The sequence below is a fragment of the Tetrao urogallus genome, assembly GCF_951394365.1.
Source record: "Tetrao urogallus genome assembly, chromosome: 5".
NCBI classification, from domain to species: Eukaryota; Metazoa; Chordata; class Aves; order Galliformes; family Phasianidae; genus Tetrao; species Tetrao urogallus.
In genome coordinates this window covers 42,829,404-42,846,029 of record NC_136818.1, presented here as the reverse complement: position 1 = coordinate 42,846,029, position 16,626 = coordinate 42,829,404, and the positions used below count along the sequence as shown (strand labels likewise).

Below are 16,626 nucleotides of genomic sequence, written 5' to 3'. Positions count from 1 at the left end.
CAGTCAAGTTGTATCCTGTACATTTATTCACTGACTATTGTACACTCCTATGCTGATTGTACTATTTGCATCTGCCCACTTAGCACATCACAGATTTAGACACAGACCTGTTCCTCCAATAACGCACATATTGGTTAATAATTAAAATTTATATTATGTGAATTAAATTAAAAAGATATCACCAAATTGCACTACTACGTTCCTGCAAGCTATTGCAAGAGCATGCTTCATAAAGAGCACAAAAAGCAAAATAACAAATTACATTTTTCATATTAAAAATAAATAGAAACAGAAATATAAATACAGAGCTGGATTAAAATTTGGCCTTGAATTTTTTAAAAAGCATCAGCCCGATAAAACTCACAGAACTACAATGTACGACACAAGACGGGGATGATACCACAGACACCACAGACATGGAACAGCATGTGTTGGTGTTAAAACTTACAGGCACGTAAACTGGTGGAGCAATCATTAACAGAGACAGAAGAAAGTGGGAAGGCTCTCTCAAGGGTGTCCATGTTACTATGTACACTGCCTGACATGCAAGAGCAGTCACGCTCAGAGCGTCCGCAATCAAAACAACATGCCAGTTTCATTCTCTTGTAGATGGACATCTTGGCTATAACCATGTGTTGGATGGGAGGAGAGGAAGAGCAGCAGGTTAATGGCAAGGTTATATATATAACAAGGCAGCTGGAAGGTAATTTAAGGGATTTAATACAGGCCTTAGTTTATGTTAACAGTCTTGACCCAGAAAAAAAATATGCAATGAGATTATTGGTAACACTTTGGCTTTACATTAAAAGCAGGGCAAAAGATAAATTGTTCTTTATTTCTCTTCAGTCTCATAGGGTGACCGCAGACATAGGGAAGAATTACTGATTACAGTCAAGTGTTTGGATCAAAAAAGAGCATAGTATAAGCAGAAAATCCTAAGAATATATTCTTCCCTTGGCACAATTAATACTGCTGGGCTAAAATGAAACAAACATATAAAGTTGATGATTCATTAGCTGTTTTTGGCTAACTCTGCTTCATATAGAAGTTGAAAACTTTCATATATATGTGTATATATATATGAATATGCATGTATACACGCACAAAAACACATACACATTCTTACACACACACATATACATGTATACACATACATACATACATGTATACACATATATATATTTATCCTCAAACATATGCTAATAATTGCTTTTCATTAAACTGTGCCAAGGAACTCCTTTATTGCAATAAATTACACATTACTGGAGAGTTACAAGATGTGCATAAGATTTTCTGAAAATTTGATTCATTTGCATTGCATCTTCAGGAATCCAAATTAACTCCAGAGAGAATACCAAAATTTGCTGATATAAGTGACACAACTAATAATGGCAAATATGCTTAACATTAAAATCAGTTCACAAATAAGGCATCACCAAAAGCACACAGAGCATTGGTACACTGAAACATGCTGAACCAATCCAATCACCGGCATGCTTTCTGCTCCAACAATTACTGAGTTTGTTTAACCCAGGAAGATTGAAAAGTAGATTGAGAATCAAATAACTGGACATATATTTAGGCACCAATTCCAAATGGATTTCCAGGTTGGAATAGACCATTTATGTCCCTTAGGCACAGATAGGATATTCTCCTTATTATGTATTTCTAGAAGTATACAGCATTCTGTTTTATAAAAATGCTGTCATGTAATTATCTTCATACAAATGCATATGTTACCTCAGTCTGAAGTAAATTTAAGTCTGAAGAACTGCAAAGGCCGCGTAAATTGCTTTACATGTTGCACTGAACCAACACTTTTGGTAATGGTTTAGATTGAACTGACTCAAATTATGCTAAAAACAAAACAAAACAAACAAAAAAAAAACCCAACCAACCAAACAAACAAACAAACAAAAAAAAAAACAAAATAGAACACCAACAGGCAAAAAGAAAACCTTAAAAGTAAAAGGTAATGTTTCTCTGGCCTGTGCCTTCAGTTGAATATTGAATAATGGTAGCAATATTAGATTTTTACTAGTTTCTTTTTTTTTTTTTCCCCTTTCCTTTTTCCCAGTTTTTTAATGCTACAGTCACCAGGGAAGAGGGATTGTATTTGTTCAAATGGGTCAAGTCCTGTTCTAAGGCCTTGATGACTTGCCATACAGTATATTTGTCAAGCAAGGGTAACATTATGATTGTGGAAAACAGGCATTGAGGGAGATGAATGAGTGATCTCTTCAGCAGCGACTCCATTCCTCTAAAACTTTGCTCACATGACTACTGCCATGTTCTTTCAGCATCCTAGTAGAGTTATCTTAGAGCTGTTTGAAAAGTCATCATGCATCATCAGGCTTGTTCATTGCGTGGTACATCATTTCTCAGAGCTTGGCTTTTAGTAAGATTTCCACCGCAGCTTTTGATGCATTCACATTCAAACTACACAGAAGATTCAAAACAGCATCTGTTTTCCCATAGTTTCCCTCTCTCTAACTTTTCCCAACATATTCTTTAAAACTGAGAAGTTGGGCAGAGAAAAAATGTTACCAGAAATATGGGAGTGTTTTCATTATGCCTATTTTATTATTGTCATTTTAAGGAAACAAAAGAAAAATAAAGAGCATTTATGAGATATACTAATAGTAGGTGAGGGAAAAGGAAGGACCATTTTGTTTTAATTACAGCTGTTTTGAAAGACATTTTTAATCAAATGCTGTAAGCAAAACACACTGACCAGATATTCTCAGCTGCTGGTTAGTAACAGTCCCTGGTTTTCATTTACTTGAATCCATAACTTATCAACAGTCAATAATAGAAAAGGTCATAGTTATTAAAATTAAAACAAAACAAAACAAAACAAAACAATCATCCTTGATGGCAAATGAGATTGGGAAAGAAAACTTTTTGTACCATTTTCATCAGACTTAAACCAATGAAGTTGGAAATTTAAGCCCATCTGTTCAATTGGGGAGGGAATCCATGGCACTTCTCAAAAGTAATGCCCTTTCAGGGACTGTTTTTAACTATTATTGTCAGTTGTTCTGGAGATCATGCATCATTTTAATATTTCACATCATTAACATGCAGGAAACAGGCTTGGACCTGGAAATATAAGTAGCAGATATGACTTGCCATAAGGCTTTCAACCAGTATATAAGCAACTGCATATCAGAGCAATACATTTTGTAAAAAAAAAAACATGCTGTTACTCTTCATTCATTTTAAACAGTCATTGTAACATTCACACCAAATACAATATTTATTTTCTTTTAAATAAAACAAAACATGGGTTATTATTGTTAGGGATGAGTAGTGACAAGATCAAAGACAAGACAGAAATGATTTCAAATGGATCAAGCCACACACATACCATTCCTATCAAACTTCCATAAAAATTAACGAAAAATGGGTACCATCAAAGAGACAGGGGGACCTTAAGAACAGCCTCCGGTTGTTAAATTCATTTGACACCTGTAGCACCTGCATAAGAATCATCTCATTTCTATTCATAGAAATGTTACGGAGATTGAATAGAACTGTTATGTGCAACTAGTAAAAATGTAAGTTGGGATATAAAGTAAATTACTTCCCTATTTCCAATTGAACAACAAATGGATAAAAAGGAAGAACAGATCCTTCTACTCAGTATTGATCACAATTCCCTAGCATTTGTGAAAATATCAAGGGAAGTAATCATGGACACAGAAATTAGACTACTTAAATGATTTACTGACAAAACAAGGCCTATATGGATCACAGTAATTTTCGGAGTTGTTAAGAGCAAAACAATAGCAATAATTGTTAGTTATTTATAAAAACAAAGAAATACATGAAAAACTTTTTGTTGCATTTTTTTCTCAAAAGGTAATGTCCTATCATTCCAATAAGGAAAAAAACATGTCTTAGATGTCTACACTTGTAGGAATATCTTGTTTTCCGATCTCAAAAACTCAGAAGAGCCTAGTCAACTTTTCTAGATTGTCTGGGTCTGATGTGTAACTTAGAGTTCACAAACAGTAGTTGCAAAAATAAGCAAAGGAAGCTGCGGGTCATTGTCTTCTTAGTATATCATGAAACAGCTCCTTTGTTAAAATAAATAATAAGTAAAAATAAAGCAGAACGAAGTATCCCTTCATCTTTCCTGATTATTATTATTTTTTTTTATTTTTTATTTTTGTTTTAACTGTACAGGCTATCAATTCTAATATTCCACCCATCACTATAGCAATTTTCCTTGTAACAAAAAGTAAATCTAGGAGGACATCTAGTGGTTCTCTACGAAACAACAGCTGGTTAAGAAGAATCAACTGGAGCTTTCTTGACCAGCAAATGGTTCCAAAACGGTTCCACTACACTTAAGAATTGAAATGTATGTACAGTGTCATTTCAATTCTGCAAGTTCTCATTATCCACACTAAGAGTAAAAAAACAGCAGTATTAAAGGAAGACCGGACTGATTTGATGACTTGTAAGGATGCTGGTTAGCATCAAGAGACAAATCTTCAAAGAATTTCCCTTAGCACAATCTCTTTATGAAAAATACAGCAGCATTTCTTAAATTATTTTTCACAATTTATTTTCTCTTAACACAACAGGCAAAGCTATCTCTTCATTATTTAATTTTTTAAAGAACAACTTCAATACCACCAACTCAGCTTTTTCATTATCTTGCAATTTTTTTTGCAATCAAAGGTAATTTGTCAGTTGCTTGTGATAATGTCACTGTTCTTTCTCAAAACTGTAGAAACAGATGACATTCTGCCCTCTTTAGCAGCTAGAAGAAGTAATGCTGTATTTATAGACCAACTTGTTTTAATATTCAAATATCACTGTGAACTTATCTTTATTACGTCAAAATCTCTCAGCCAGCATACTCTCAGAGCGAGCTGCATTTCTGAGCAGACAGAAGATCTGACTTCTTTTTTATTCTTATCAATTTCTGCAATTGCTTTTTTAAATACTTTTTTTTAATTTTTTTTTTTTTTTTTTTTTTAGGAAAAGGAGCTCTTCTATTTTTTTATTGCTATTTCTACTACTTTGTGTGGTCCAGAAAGGGCTCAATACAAAAAGGCGTTTAAAATTAATGCATTGCATCCAAATTAGTTCCAGTGTTTTGCCTTTACATCTACAGATTCATTCATTCAAATAAATTAGTTTCTTTCTGATTTGTAAACTCTTACTCTGCTGTCCTGCCTTGATAATCTGTTGGGGTTTTTTTTGTTTGTTTGTTTCTTTGTTTTTGTGTGTTTGTGTGTGTGTTTCCCAGCTTTCTGCTGTGTCATTCTACTGGCAGATAATAACTTTTTTGAGAAATTTCTGTTCTGTGTATAAATAATTTCTACTACAGTGTGAGGAGGGGAGAGATCTCATTCCTTTACTGTAGCAATGACATCAAAGCAAACAAAAAAGAACAAAGTAATGCTAACTATCACACAGGCCACCATAATTACAAGATGGCTGACAATATATCATGCAACTCCAGGAGTATCAAATTTTTCTGGATTCTTTGCAAGATCCTATGGTGTGTAGAGCTGAGAGGTGAAAAAATATCACAGTCTGGATTCAGATCTGAAGTGTTATAAGAAAATAAATTCATAATGTCTGGCGAAATGGTGAAAAGTCTCATAGTTTCACTTATTTAGAATAGCTGCAGTTGTATGGTATAGCTACCAGCCTCAATCTGATGCAGTAGTGAATGCTTTATTGCATCTGTGATATGCTTGATCCCTCCTGCTGTTTGAAAGAACAAATCCTATTATTCTAAAACTGCAATAAAACCAGTATATTTTTAATAGTTGTCTTTCTAGAAAGTTTAACTCTTTCCATATCCAAAATGCTTTTTTTAATGTTTATTTAAATTATCTTGGCTGTACATACTAAAAGTGGCTGGTGAGAGCCTCCACAGATTCTGAGCACTTTGAAGTGGTCAGATTTAGATTGATGTGAAATGGTCTATAAACTTCGTATTCTATATATAATAGCAATAATGTAAAATTTTACAGTTTAGGTCCTGAAAAGACAGTTTGGCTCTACCCATGTAATTATTTTCATAACAAGCAAAACTGTTATAGTTGGGGAAAATGATCACTGTAGCTTGTTTGCTATTGATGAAAGTTGTATCCTAACATATTCAAAGTAAAACACATATTTAATTCATTGTCCAGCTTTCTCCCCCCCCACACCTTTGTTTTTGACAGTGGGGAGAAGGGAGTTAAATAAGGACAGTAGAAGAGTGCTGTTCTGTCCCTTGTGTCAGCTAAGCAATGGAAACCAAGTACAAAAAAAAAAAACTGAACACATATCTGTCAATGAATTTGGCTTAATCAGGCAAACAATTCTATAGTGCTAATTACCCCAGCCTAACCAATAGCTCTGAAAACTCATGAAATATCTCTAGGATCATTTCTCAGAAATGTCACTGCCAAGATCTCCCTTTCAAATAGGGATAAAAGACAAAGTTGTGGAAAAAAGGAGCAAAAAGTGGAAGACGGGAAAACTGCTGTATTTTCTTCAACGTCACCCTAATCTCCGTGGGTGGAAACGATGAGAAACTTGTGGGTATGACGTCACTGCTACATGCAACATAAATAAAGAAAATAACCAAATACTGAACAAAAATACTTTTCTGCTAGAGAAAGACAGGTTGGACCGTACTCTGGGCTACAGGGAACCCATTTTTACTCACAATAGATCACTATCAGTGTGCAGTTAAAATATAGTAGGGGCCGTGTTCCAAGGCAGCAAGAGGAAAAATAAATCAAAAGTTTGTCAATTATCATAGAGTATAAGAAATTCCTTCAAACACATCAATGTACACATGATATGTCCCTTCTGGGGTTCAACCCCCATTGTTCACAGCAAGCACTGTCACTGGAAAAAATATATACAGAATTAGACCACAGTTGTTGCACAGAATGAAAGAAACAGGAGGAGTAGGTCATCCAGTTCAGAGATTTCATCCCAACATGGCTGCATTTTATATAAATTTATACATGTATTTGGCCCCTTGCTGAAAAATCTACAGTTAAATGACATAGGAATAAGATTGAAAGCATTCAAAAAACATGTTAACAATCTGTGAATAAAATTTCCACACAAACATTTATCTGGACATGACATCAGCATTCATATGTTATTCAGGGAGTGGGATACGTAAGGAGAAAGAAGGGTGGCAGAAACTGCAAAAGGAAAGCAAGGTTACATTAATTATCCGTGGCCTCATAGAAATGTACTGAACTTCTCTGAATTATTAATATTAGGCCTAACAGGTTTGGACAAATAGCTATGAAGGTCAAACTCACGTTTAGACCCCAGCAGTATCAGAATGTACAGATAGTTCTAAAATGATGTGCAAACTCAGATGTACTACTAAAAATGTGGTCTTCCAGTGTCACAGGAAGCTACATTATTTAAAACTACAACAAGTAAGATTTCAATTTAAAGAAAGATAATCTTCCACATTCAATTCACCTGAAAGTGTCAATATTTACAAGCAGCCCCCTTCATTTCATCTTACATGTTTTCCACATTCATCTGTCACAAAGTGCTATGCTGCTCACTAATTAAAATATATATACCTATATAGGACCACATATTTCCATATCATTATTTTTGTTGTCTTAAAAAATCAAGTTGTTAACTTAACTGTTGATGGTTCAGTTGACAGTTTCCTAATTCAATGGAGAAAGTATTTATTAGTGTATGTTTTGTTATGGTTAGCTTGCAGTTTAAGACCCAAACGTTTGTGTAATTTGCAGATGGATAACACAAGATTTTCAAAAGTGGTGATTTATAAGCTAAAACTAAGGCATTTAATGTGAATAATGGTCTTTACCTTAAGACTTACCTTTTAAAAACATATACCCAGTCCCATAAAAGGGATCTTGAGACTGTCACTGGAATTAGTGATCCAAAATTACAAAATACTGCTGAAATTTTTCATTTATTTATTTATTTATTTGCTGACTGACAGAACTTTAAAAGCAAAGAAACTGCATTATTCCTAATAGTTGTGAACCCTGTGTTAAGCGGAAGCTGTTCACTATTATAGTGCCTCTAACCATATGCACGTGTGGTGGTAGAGGTGGGGAGGTCAGATGGGAAAAAAAGGAGAGACGATTAAAGGGAAAACCAATATTTTGCTGTCTTTTGTTTCTTTTTCACCTTACTGAGAGGATTCTCAGTGCTTAGTCCTCACTGCAGCAGCTCTGACAGTCTCCTTCCTCAGCCTCAGTAAATCCCTCATTTTGTTTCTACATCTGAGCAGTATCTCCATCTGTTGGACCAACTGTCCCTTTTGGGACATTCCACACTGCCTTACATAGAAGTTCTCACTGTCACCTCTCCATGGCCCTGCAGTTGGTAATGCATCTATTGTCCTGGCAGGGTCACAGGATGCCCCATTTTCTCCCTGGTTTCCTAGTACTGAGGTTATGTTACTGTTCATGCTTTTGCCTTGTATACCACGAATTCCTGATTCCTACCTTCTTGCAACATCTCCCATTAAACACCAAATTTTCAGATTTTTCTCTTTGAAACAGCACATTTGAAAAGCATACACAATGTGAAGGAGTAGAGAAGAGCATACAATTAAATGTTATTTTTTGTTTGTTTGTTAAAAATTGAACAGGTAACATATTCCTTCTTAAGTGTTGTGTAAATTGGAGGGGGGGGAATAGAAAAGCGATTGGCTTTTGAAGTTACTGTCACCCTGCGGCATCTGAAACTTGCTTTACCAGAACTTGCTCAGCAGTCTCATTGGCTTTGGCAGCAGTTCAAAGATCACATTCTCACATGGATAAACTGTTCTTGAACAATATATTAGGCAATTTTTTTTTCCAATATGTTAGGCAATACATACATTCCTTCCACATCAGGCATGCTTTCCATGTGCTTTACTCTCCTTGAAACTACTGGGAAGAAATTTCCATTTTCCATCAAGGCCTCAGCTGTTTTCTCTCAATTGCACTACTTTGTTTCACAGTTCTGTGGTTTGGTTTGTTTTTTGGGGGGTTGTTTTTTTTTGTTTTGTTTTATTTATTTATTTTTTTAGAGGAGCTTCTTAAAAACTCATGACATATGCCTTTTTTTTTTTTTTTTTTTTTTTTTTTTTTTTTTAATCCATAGAATTCATCCATTTCGGCTGTTCCTTAATTTTAGATAAGGTCCAGCTTAGAAGCCTTATTGGCTTCTTCCAAAACAGTAAAATGATGTTGCCATGAATAAGCTCACTGAATGAATAAATATGGCAGATTTTTTTCCTCTTAAAAGTACTGGTAGGACAGGTTCTATCAAACTCTTTCGAGATGTTTTAATTTACCTAGTCAGTTTGTAATGACAGCTTCTCCACAGCAAGATGGAATGGAATGCACATAAATATTTGTGCACCTATTGAGAGACTGATCTCTAAGTCCTTTTGATTTCAATATTACAAATTCAAATACAAATTACAAATACAAATATTACAATATTACATTTGTAGATCAAGCACAACTATGTCTAAAATGTGGTTATCACAGTTCCTGCAAAATATCTTCAAAAAGTGCATCTAAATGAAATAATAATTTCTATATATTTATAAAAGTTGAGATGCAAAATCTGATCTCAATTTCCAAACTCAATTAGTTCTTTACACACAATTTTCCAAAGAATTTAAACAGCAGACCTAAGAATGCAACTCAGCCAAATGCTAGCATTTCAGCTATGGATATTTTTTCTATTGAAAGAATATGTTAAAGGCACCAATCTTTAATTTTTTCCAGACAATCCCTTTCTCCAGGAACTGATGATTTATTTCAGTAATAGCTTAGTTCAATAGTTACGGTTTAGGTTAGATATTAGGAGGAAGTGCTTCGCACCGAGGGTGGTGATGCACTGGAACAGGTTGCCCAAGGAGGTTGTGAATGCCCTATCCCTGGAGTCACACAAGGCAAAGCTGGATGTGGCTCTGGGCAGCCTGGTCTAGTGGTTGGCGACCCTGCAAATAGCAGGGGGGTTGAAACTAGATGGTCAGTGTGGTCCTTTCCAACCCAGCCCATTCTATGATTCTATGATCTTCTCGTACAGAATAGTATTCAGCAAGGAAAACAAAAGCTCTTTACGGAAAAATATTGGAATTACTGGATTTCAGCATGAGAGCAGAATTTCACTGTTAGCTCATTTTTAACTCAGAAACTTCCATAATTATATCTAGGTAGATGGACTGTTTAAGTTTTGTTAGCTTTGGAACCTAATAGATTTTTTTATGAAGAAACACGTGTAAATGGTATAAAATTTAATAAGAACAATTACAAAATGTAAATTGCACTTATATTGCCATGAATTTACTTTTTAACTTTTCTTCACCAGTGTGTGAAACATGTAACTGAGTGTACAATTGTTCTTCAAGACTAAATAGTTAATGAGAAAGAGAAGGGAGTGATAGAAATATTACTTACGCCGTTTGCAGCCACACTTTTTTATCCTTTTGGGATCTGTGATGTCATCATGGCAGGCCTTGCAGTAAAAAAATGCCCTGAAGAGACAGAATGGAAAAACTGACATATTTCTTAATACATACAAATGAAATTAGTCCCACATTTCTTCTTGTGGCAGTATCACATTAATGAAACATGCCAGTGCTAATTTCCTTTAATCTTTGAAACTATTTAGATATTTAAAGTAGGAAATATTTGCTTCAAGACCATGACATTCAAACATAAGACTCCAAATTAGTGTTTCTTTTAATATACTTGAAACGTAATTGGGAGAACAGATGATAATTATGACAGTGTATCCTTGCAGTTGTCTTTCATCTTAGAAAAATGGAGCACCCAATGAATTTTGCCAAGAATGTGTGTGTGTGTATATATATATTATATATATAAATTGTATATACATATTTATGTATATACATATTTAATGAATTCTCTGTTCCTTTCAGATATACCAGATATTTTCTTTTGGAAACATCATCTAGCACCCTGGTCCATTTTTTCAGCCCGGTCACAAGTTGGAAAGCATCTTAGTTAAAATTAAAGATTGTAAAGTGATTGATGTGACAATATGTCAGATGTATGCTTTATCCCCCTCCAACCCATCCCTCCACCCCCTCTTCCCCCAAAAAAGAGAAAACCTACAAAAAATTACAAATTACAAATTACAAAACCTACAAAAAAAGTTTATATAGGAATATATAAATGAAAGAGCAGATATAGTCTTGCTTCAGAATAATTTTTGTCTTTTATATTTGGTGTTAGAGCAGAATCATACTCTTTTTAACCAGATAAGAAATGAATGTTTCTAAGAAAAGCATGTGATTACAAAGTTGAACCATCTAGGTTACTATGCGATATTCTTGCTTATTAACATCTACTATTGTATTAACACACTCACGAATAGCTGAAACACAAAGAGAACTAAGTAAAGGGAAAAGAGTAAACATTTGCCTTTGCATAAATATCAAAATAAAATTCCAGTTTAATAAATATGCATCTGACTGCTCTCAGATGAGTTTAATTGTGCCTGTCAATTCAATATGTTGCATAAGGCTATTGTGACATATTTCACAAGTATCACATAAGTGGCCTGTAGCAAAACAGTTACAGTTTACCAGTATTCCTGCTGGCATAAAAAAGTAAACATAGTTTTTAACCTGCTGAAATGCTGGTACATATCCTAATCAAGATGTAGTAGTTCCATACATATCTTTTCCAACCTTCTAGCTTTGCATGCATCTCAATAGAAATTCACTGTAAGCTATCATTCTATACCTGAAATTTAGCCATTCGCATATTTTAAAAATTGATGATAATTTGAATTTCAGGCATTTGACTTACTTGTTTTCATCATATTATACTTATTATCCTTTTCACTTTCTTTTCTTCTCAAAGACCTCACCTTCAGAACATTCTTTCTGAGTGATTCACAGCTCAAAAGAGTGTAGTCAACACTTTTCATAATTGGTTTTGTTAGTTGAAGCATATCTGATAATGACTTGCTTTGCATAGAACAGCAACAGAATGTGGCAAGGTTCTAAACAAAATTTTCTGCAAAAAGTCAGGCAGAACTGGGAATTCCATCTTAGCATGTTATTAGATAAAACATGATAGACAAATGATAGGCAAATTCTTTCTAACCACATTACTAGCAGTCAACTGGTGAAATAAATTATATGTCAGGTAATTTATGTGAAATAAGTCTGAAATAATTTCATAGGAGATTGTAAAACGCTCTATAAAATGAAAAAACTACCAACATCACAGGGGTGCGAAGACTATATTCAAATGGATGAAAGCAAAAGAGAAGAAAAAACTGTATGCTGAAAGGCATTGTATCTGACACAATATTGGTTGCAAATATTCTGAAGTCAGTGCTAGACATATGAGAGAAGTATTACTGTGCTCTTATTTGTGCTTTAGCTACACAAAAACTGTATTAACTGTTTCAACAAAAATATCTTTCAAATTCTCAGCAATTTCATGATTGTGATGTTTTGACATTCTTTATACACTTATAACAAACATGCATTACTTAAATATTACTTTTCACATAAGTTTAGGACTAAGTAAATGTCATCATTTATATATTTTTATTATTATTATTAATTCAAGGGACATAAAAGAATTATTTATTTCAAACACTACTTTCTCACATTGCTATTTTATTCCGTCCAAGCATTTTATACCCTAACAAACCAGAATAAATATGTTTGGCACTAAATACAAAAACATAAAACTCTCATCAATCTAATGCAACTATAGTACATCTAGCTACAGTGAACCAGTGAAGCTGTCCTTAATGGTTGCAATATATTTCAAATGGTTTTATTTGTGTTTATTTTTATGGGGACATAGAATATATAGTTACAGTAAAGAAAAATTAAAAGGTCATAAATATTAATTTGCTAATGCAGTTAGCAAATAAATACACCAGTTTGCTCAAATCAAGTATTTAATAGATTGCATACAAATAAGAACTATTTCAAACCTTAAACTTGGACAAAACTGTCAACCCAGATTTATCCCAGAGCAATTTCACTAATTAATTTATAGAAAAAAAATAGATCAGTATGTTACATTTTCTAGTAAAATTCTGAAAAATAACCTCTTATTTTCTTCACATACTTGTAAAATCATTTTATTTCCTTGACATTTAAAATTGTAGTTAAGAAATTTATATTCATGATCTCAGGGAAAGGTAATTTCATTAGTTTCTTAACTCAGTTTTCCATGAATACCTTTCAACATAATACAGTGAAAATCAGTGAATGTGTTTACAACTAAAGGAAAAAAAATTAAATACTGTATGTTTAAATTTAAAGATAGAAATATACGAATTACCTTTTTACTTCTTTGGCATCACTTGCAATGAAGAATCCTAAGGTACCTTCTTGAATCTTGACATGGTTTCCAGGATTGATTAATATACTGCTCAGTGAAACAAAAGCAAAAACAAAATGATAAATTTTAATTACTTTTAACGTAATGTTCAAAACTAGCTTTATTTTATTCTACTATAGGGGACCCACTAGTTATGAAAGGCTGCAAGGAAATTTTAAGCCATTTTTCCTTGCAATTTCCAATCAAATTACAGTTTTTACATGCCATCATTTTTACGAAAACTTTACTTTGAGACATTCACATGCCTTCTCCCAGAATCACATTAACTGTTTACATATGTATTCTTATGTTTTTGCATTAAGTATGGATTATACAAAATCAACAAAGCCTCTCAGAAACATGATGTGTGAAGCTGAGTTTTTAGATCTCTTGCTCTGTCAATTCAAGATATGGTGAAAAGAACAACAACCACCACTCAATAACAATACAAAGAAGCCACTCGTGAAGATAAACCCTTTTATGCAAATTTTTGCCAATTTCTAGTGATACGGAATGTTAATGGGACCCCAATCTGGACATAATATGTTATTGTTCAAAATAATAAATGCACACATACACTCAAGGGGAATGGTACAAGACAACCAGTCACGATAGCTGAAAAAACATAAAATGAATTTAAAAAAATTTTAAACACTGCTATGTAGGCATGGAACAAAAGAAGCACAAAAATAACCCAACAGCACTGACAAAATAACCTCAATTAAATATGATGAAGGAAATTATGAACTGCTATCAAGAAGTGAGATATTCTATATGTCTTTATTAAATATTTTTATTTTCTTGAAGATTTAACTCTAGATATTAGCTAAGGTAATTTGCAAAGTACAAAGCTATATATCCATGCACACAGAGATATATTTTCCAATACCTTTTGCTATTGTGTAATGTAACTAAGCTTTGACTTGATAAAATTAAAACAGCTTGCATTTTTTTAAACTTGGTCTTTGAAAATCACAGTAAGATAAAGTGTTACTCCATTTTATAGATGAATTACTAATGACTCAATTGAGTCAATATGAGGCAAAATATTTATTTATTTAGGATGCTTACAACTTATTTTTATTAATATTTAGCATTGTATATCTCTTTATACAGTTTCTTGGGACTTCTGCTGCAAGTAGAAATGCTCAGTGATTGGTTCCCAAAGTATTCAGATATCACCTGTAAAAAGTTTTGTTTAAATTGTCACACAGTTTTCCTATGGCAGGAACAGAAACCAGTTCTAAAATAAAGTGTTTACTCAGATATCCTTCCTCTTCCTTCACTCACAGTTTCAAACTTTGCAATAGTTTAAAAGCAGAGAACTAAAGAAAATTTGAGTGCATCACCGCAGAAAGCAGCTCCGCAGCACATTTCAGTAGTATTGCAAAAAATAAAATGTGATGATTTAAACGATGTCTACGTATAATGCATACAGGTAAGTGAATATGCATTAAGATTGCACAGCTGAAGTTCACATCTTTTTCATTTCTTAGTTTATTGGGCTTACTGGTTTTGCTTGCAAAACAAAACGTTTATTTAATGTTTTGTTTTGTTTTTTTAAATGCAATTTCCCAGGTTTTAAAATGAAATAAAGCTGACAGAAAACAAAGTAAAACAGAACAATCAAACAAAACTAAAACAAAAAATCATTTGTTCAAATGAAATAAGTCACTGAAGTCACAAATATATTGGAAAATTTAGATTTCTTGGACAAAGTTTTGTCACTTGAGTCAATGTACCAAGTCAAAGCTTTCTGGCTGTTCCAGGGACAGCTTAGCAGGCTGCCATTAAGGCAGATTAGATGTGCTTAAATGTGCTCTACTTGGACACTACCAGGAAAAAAAAAAAAAAAAAAAAAAAAAAGAATTGCCGACATATAAAGCCATGAGCCCAGGTAAAACCAGGAGGCAATCTTTTTGCTAATAACAATCTGAAGTTGTTCTGCCAAAATATTCCATCATCTCCTTAAATTTACCTGCCATTATGTCTCAAGCCTTTGCTCCTTCCTGTGTCCTTATTTTTATTGTCATTTTGATGATAATTTAGCTGTAAGAAGTCTACAGAAGCTAGTCTCATTTGTTTCTAGTAAGCTGTTCCTTCTAAAATATGCAAACATTTACAATGCAGTTAGGTTTGACTACATTTCTTAAGTACCAGTGACTACTGCTCTGTCAGACTAACACTTCTTTTATCCCCCTCTTTCATTCTTTGCCCTTAATTGTAAAGACATTAATTACAGCTTTTCAGTGAAAACAGATGAACACATTTCTTTACATAGACAGAACTTCCAGAACTTCAAGCTTGACAAGGTAATAAGCAGGTCTTTTAAAAGGCAGTGAACATAATCTTAAAACAGAAGTGATTTAAGTTGCAAATGTAGTGTGAACATGCTATTGGATCTCGAAGTTTCCTGGGACACATGAAATCAATTCAGTGGGTCAGTATAGACTTTTTTTGTCAGATCTTTTATGTCATTCATAGCTTTTTTCACAAATACATTGTATTTATAGCCACAAAATATAGATGTGATTGCAGTTAATGCAGTATGACCCAAGCATCAAAGACTTTGGTCAAAATTAAAAATTAATTTGCTCCATTGCTGTACTGACAATGAACTACAAGAAAGGCTCCAAATACTTTTGTTTTATAGGCACACACTGGTATTTAACCAGATCACAGTCATGAGCAATTTCTACTGAGTATATATGGATTTATTAAATATGCTGCTTATTAAAGCAGCAATTGAATTATTTCTAGAACTGGGGTGTCATAGTTGAAACATAATTAAAGTTATGCTCTGATAAACACAGTAATATGTACAGTAAGCGAAATGTTTTGAATTAAAAGACTTAATCATAGAGGGGAAAAGGAACAAATAAAAATAAAACAGGCTTTAAAGCCTACCAAGAAGAATGCATTCTTCAGTTATTTAGAGATGCATATATCTGTTAAAGCAGTTCATGAAAATGTGCACAGATATATATTCCCCTAGTTGTGGAGATAAGTACATGACAAAGTAATGACTCATTTTTATATATTATCAAGACTGGGAATTTCCCTTGTCAGCAACTTGCTGCTATTTACTGCTCTTTTTGTTCTTACTTTCAGGATAACAATTTAGACAGCACTGAGAATGGGATTCACCTCATCTGTTTTAGAATAGAAGCTGCTTTCAAGAACTGAAGTCTGAATAACTAAAAGGAATTAATTAGGTCTACACTGATAAAGATAGGTGAGATGAATGCCAGCATCAGGGATCAATTGA

At 33.4% G+C, this 16,626-nt stretch overlaps 1 protein-coding gene across 1 annotated transcript in view; it reads right to left on the bottom strand.

Annotated features, from left to right (window-relative positions):
* KCNMA1 (potassium calcium-activated channel subfamily M alpha 1) overlaps nucleotides 1–16,626 on the bottom strand; it is a gene marked incomplete at both ends in the record, with an annotated part of 433,608 nt that overhangs the window by 88,460 nt on the left and 328,522 nt on the right. Inside the window, 2 exons of the mRNA XM_079535276.1 lie at nucleotides 10,437–10,513; nucleotides 13,320–13,406. Of these exons, the coding sequence (XP_079391402.1) occupies nucleotides 10,437–10,513; nucleotides 13,320–13,406 (164 nt within the window). The remainder of the gene's footprint in view (nucleotides 1–10,436; nucleotides 10,514–13,319; nucleotides 13,407–16,626) is intronic.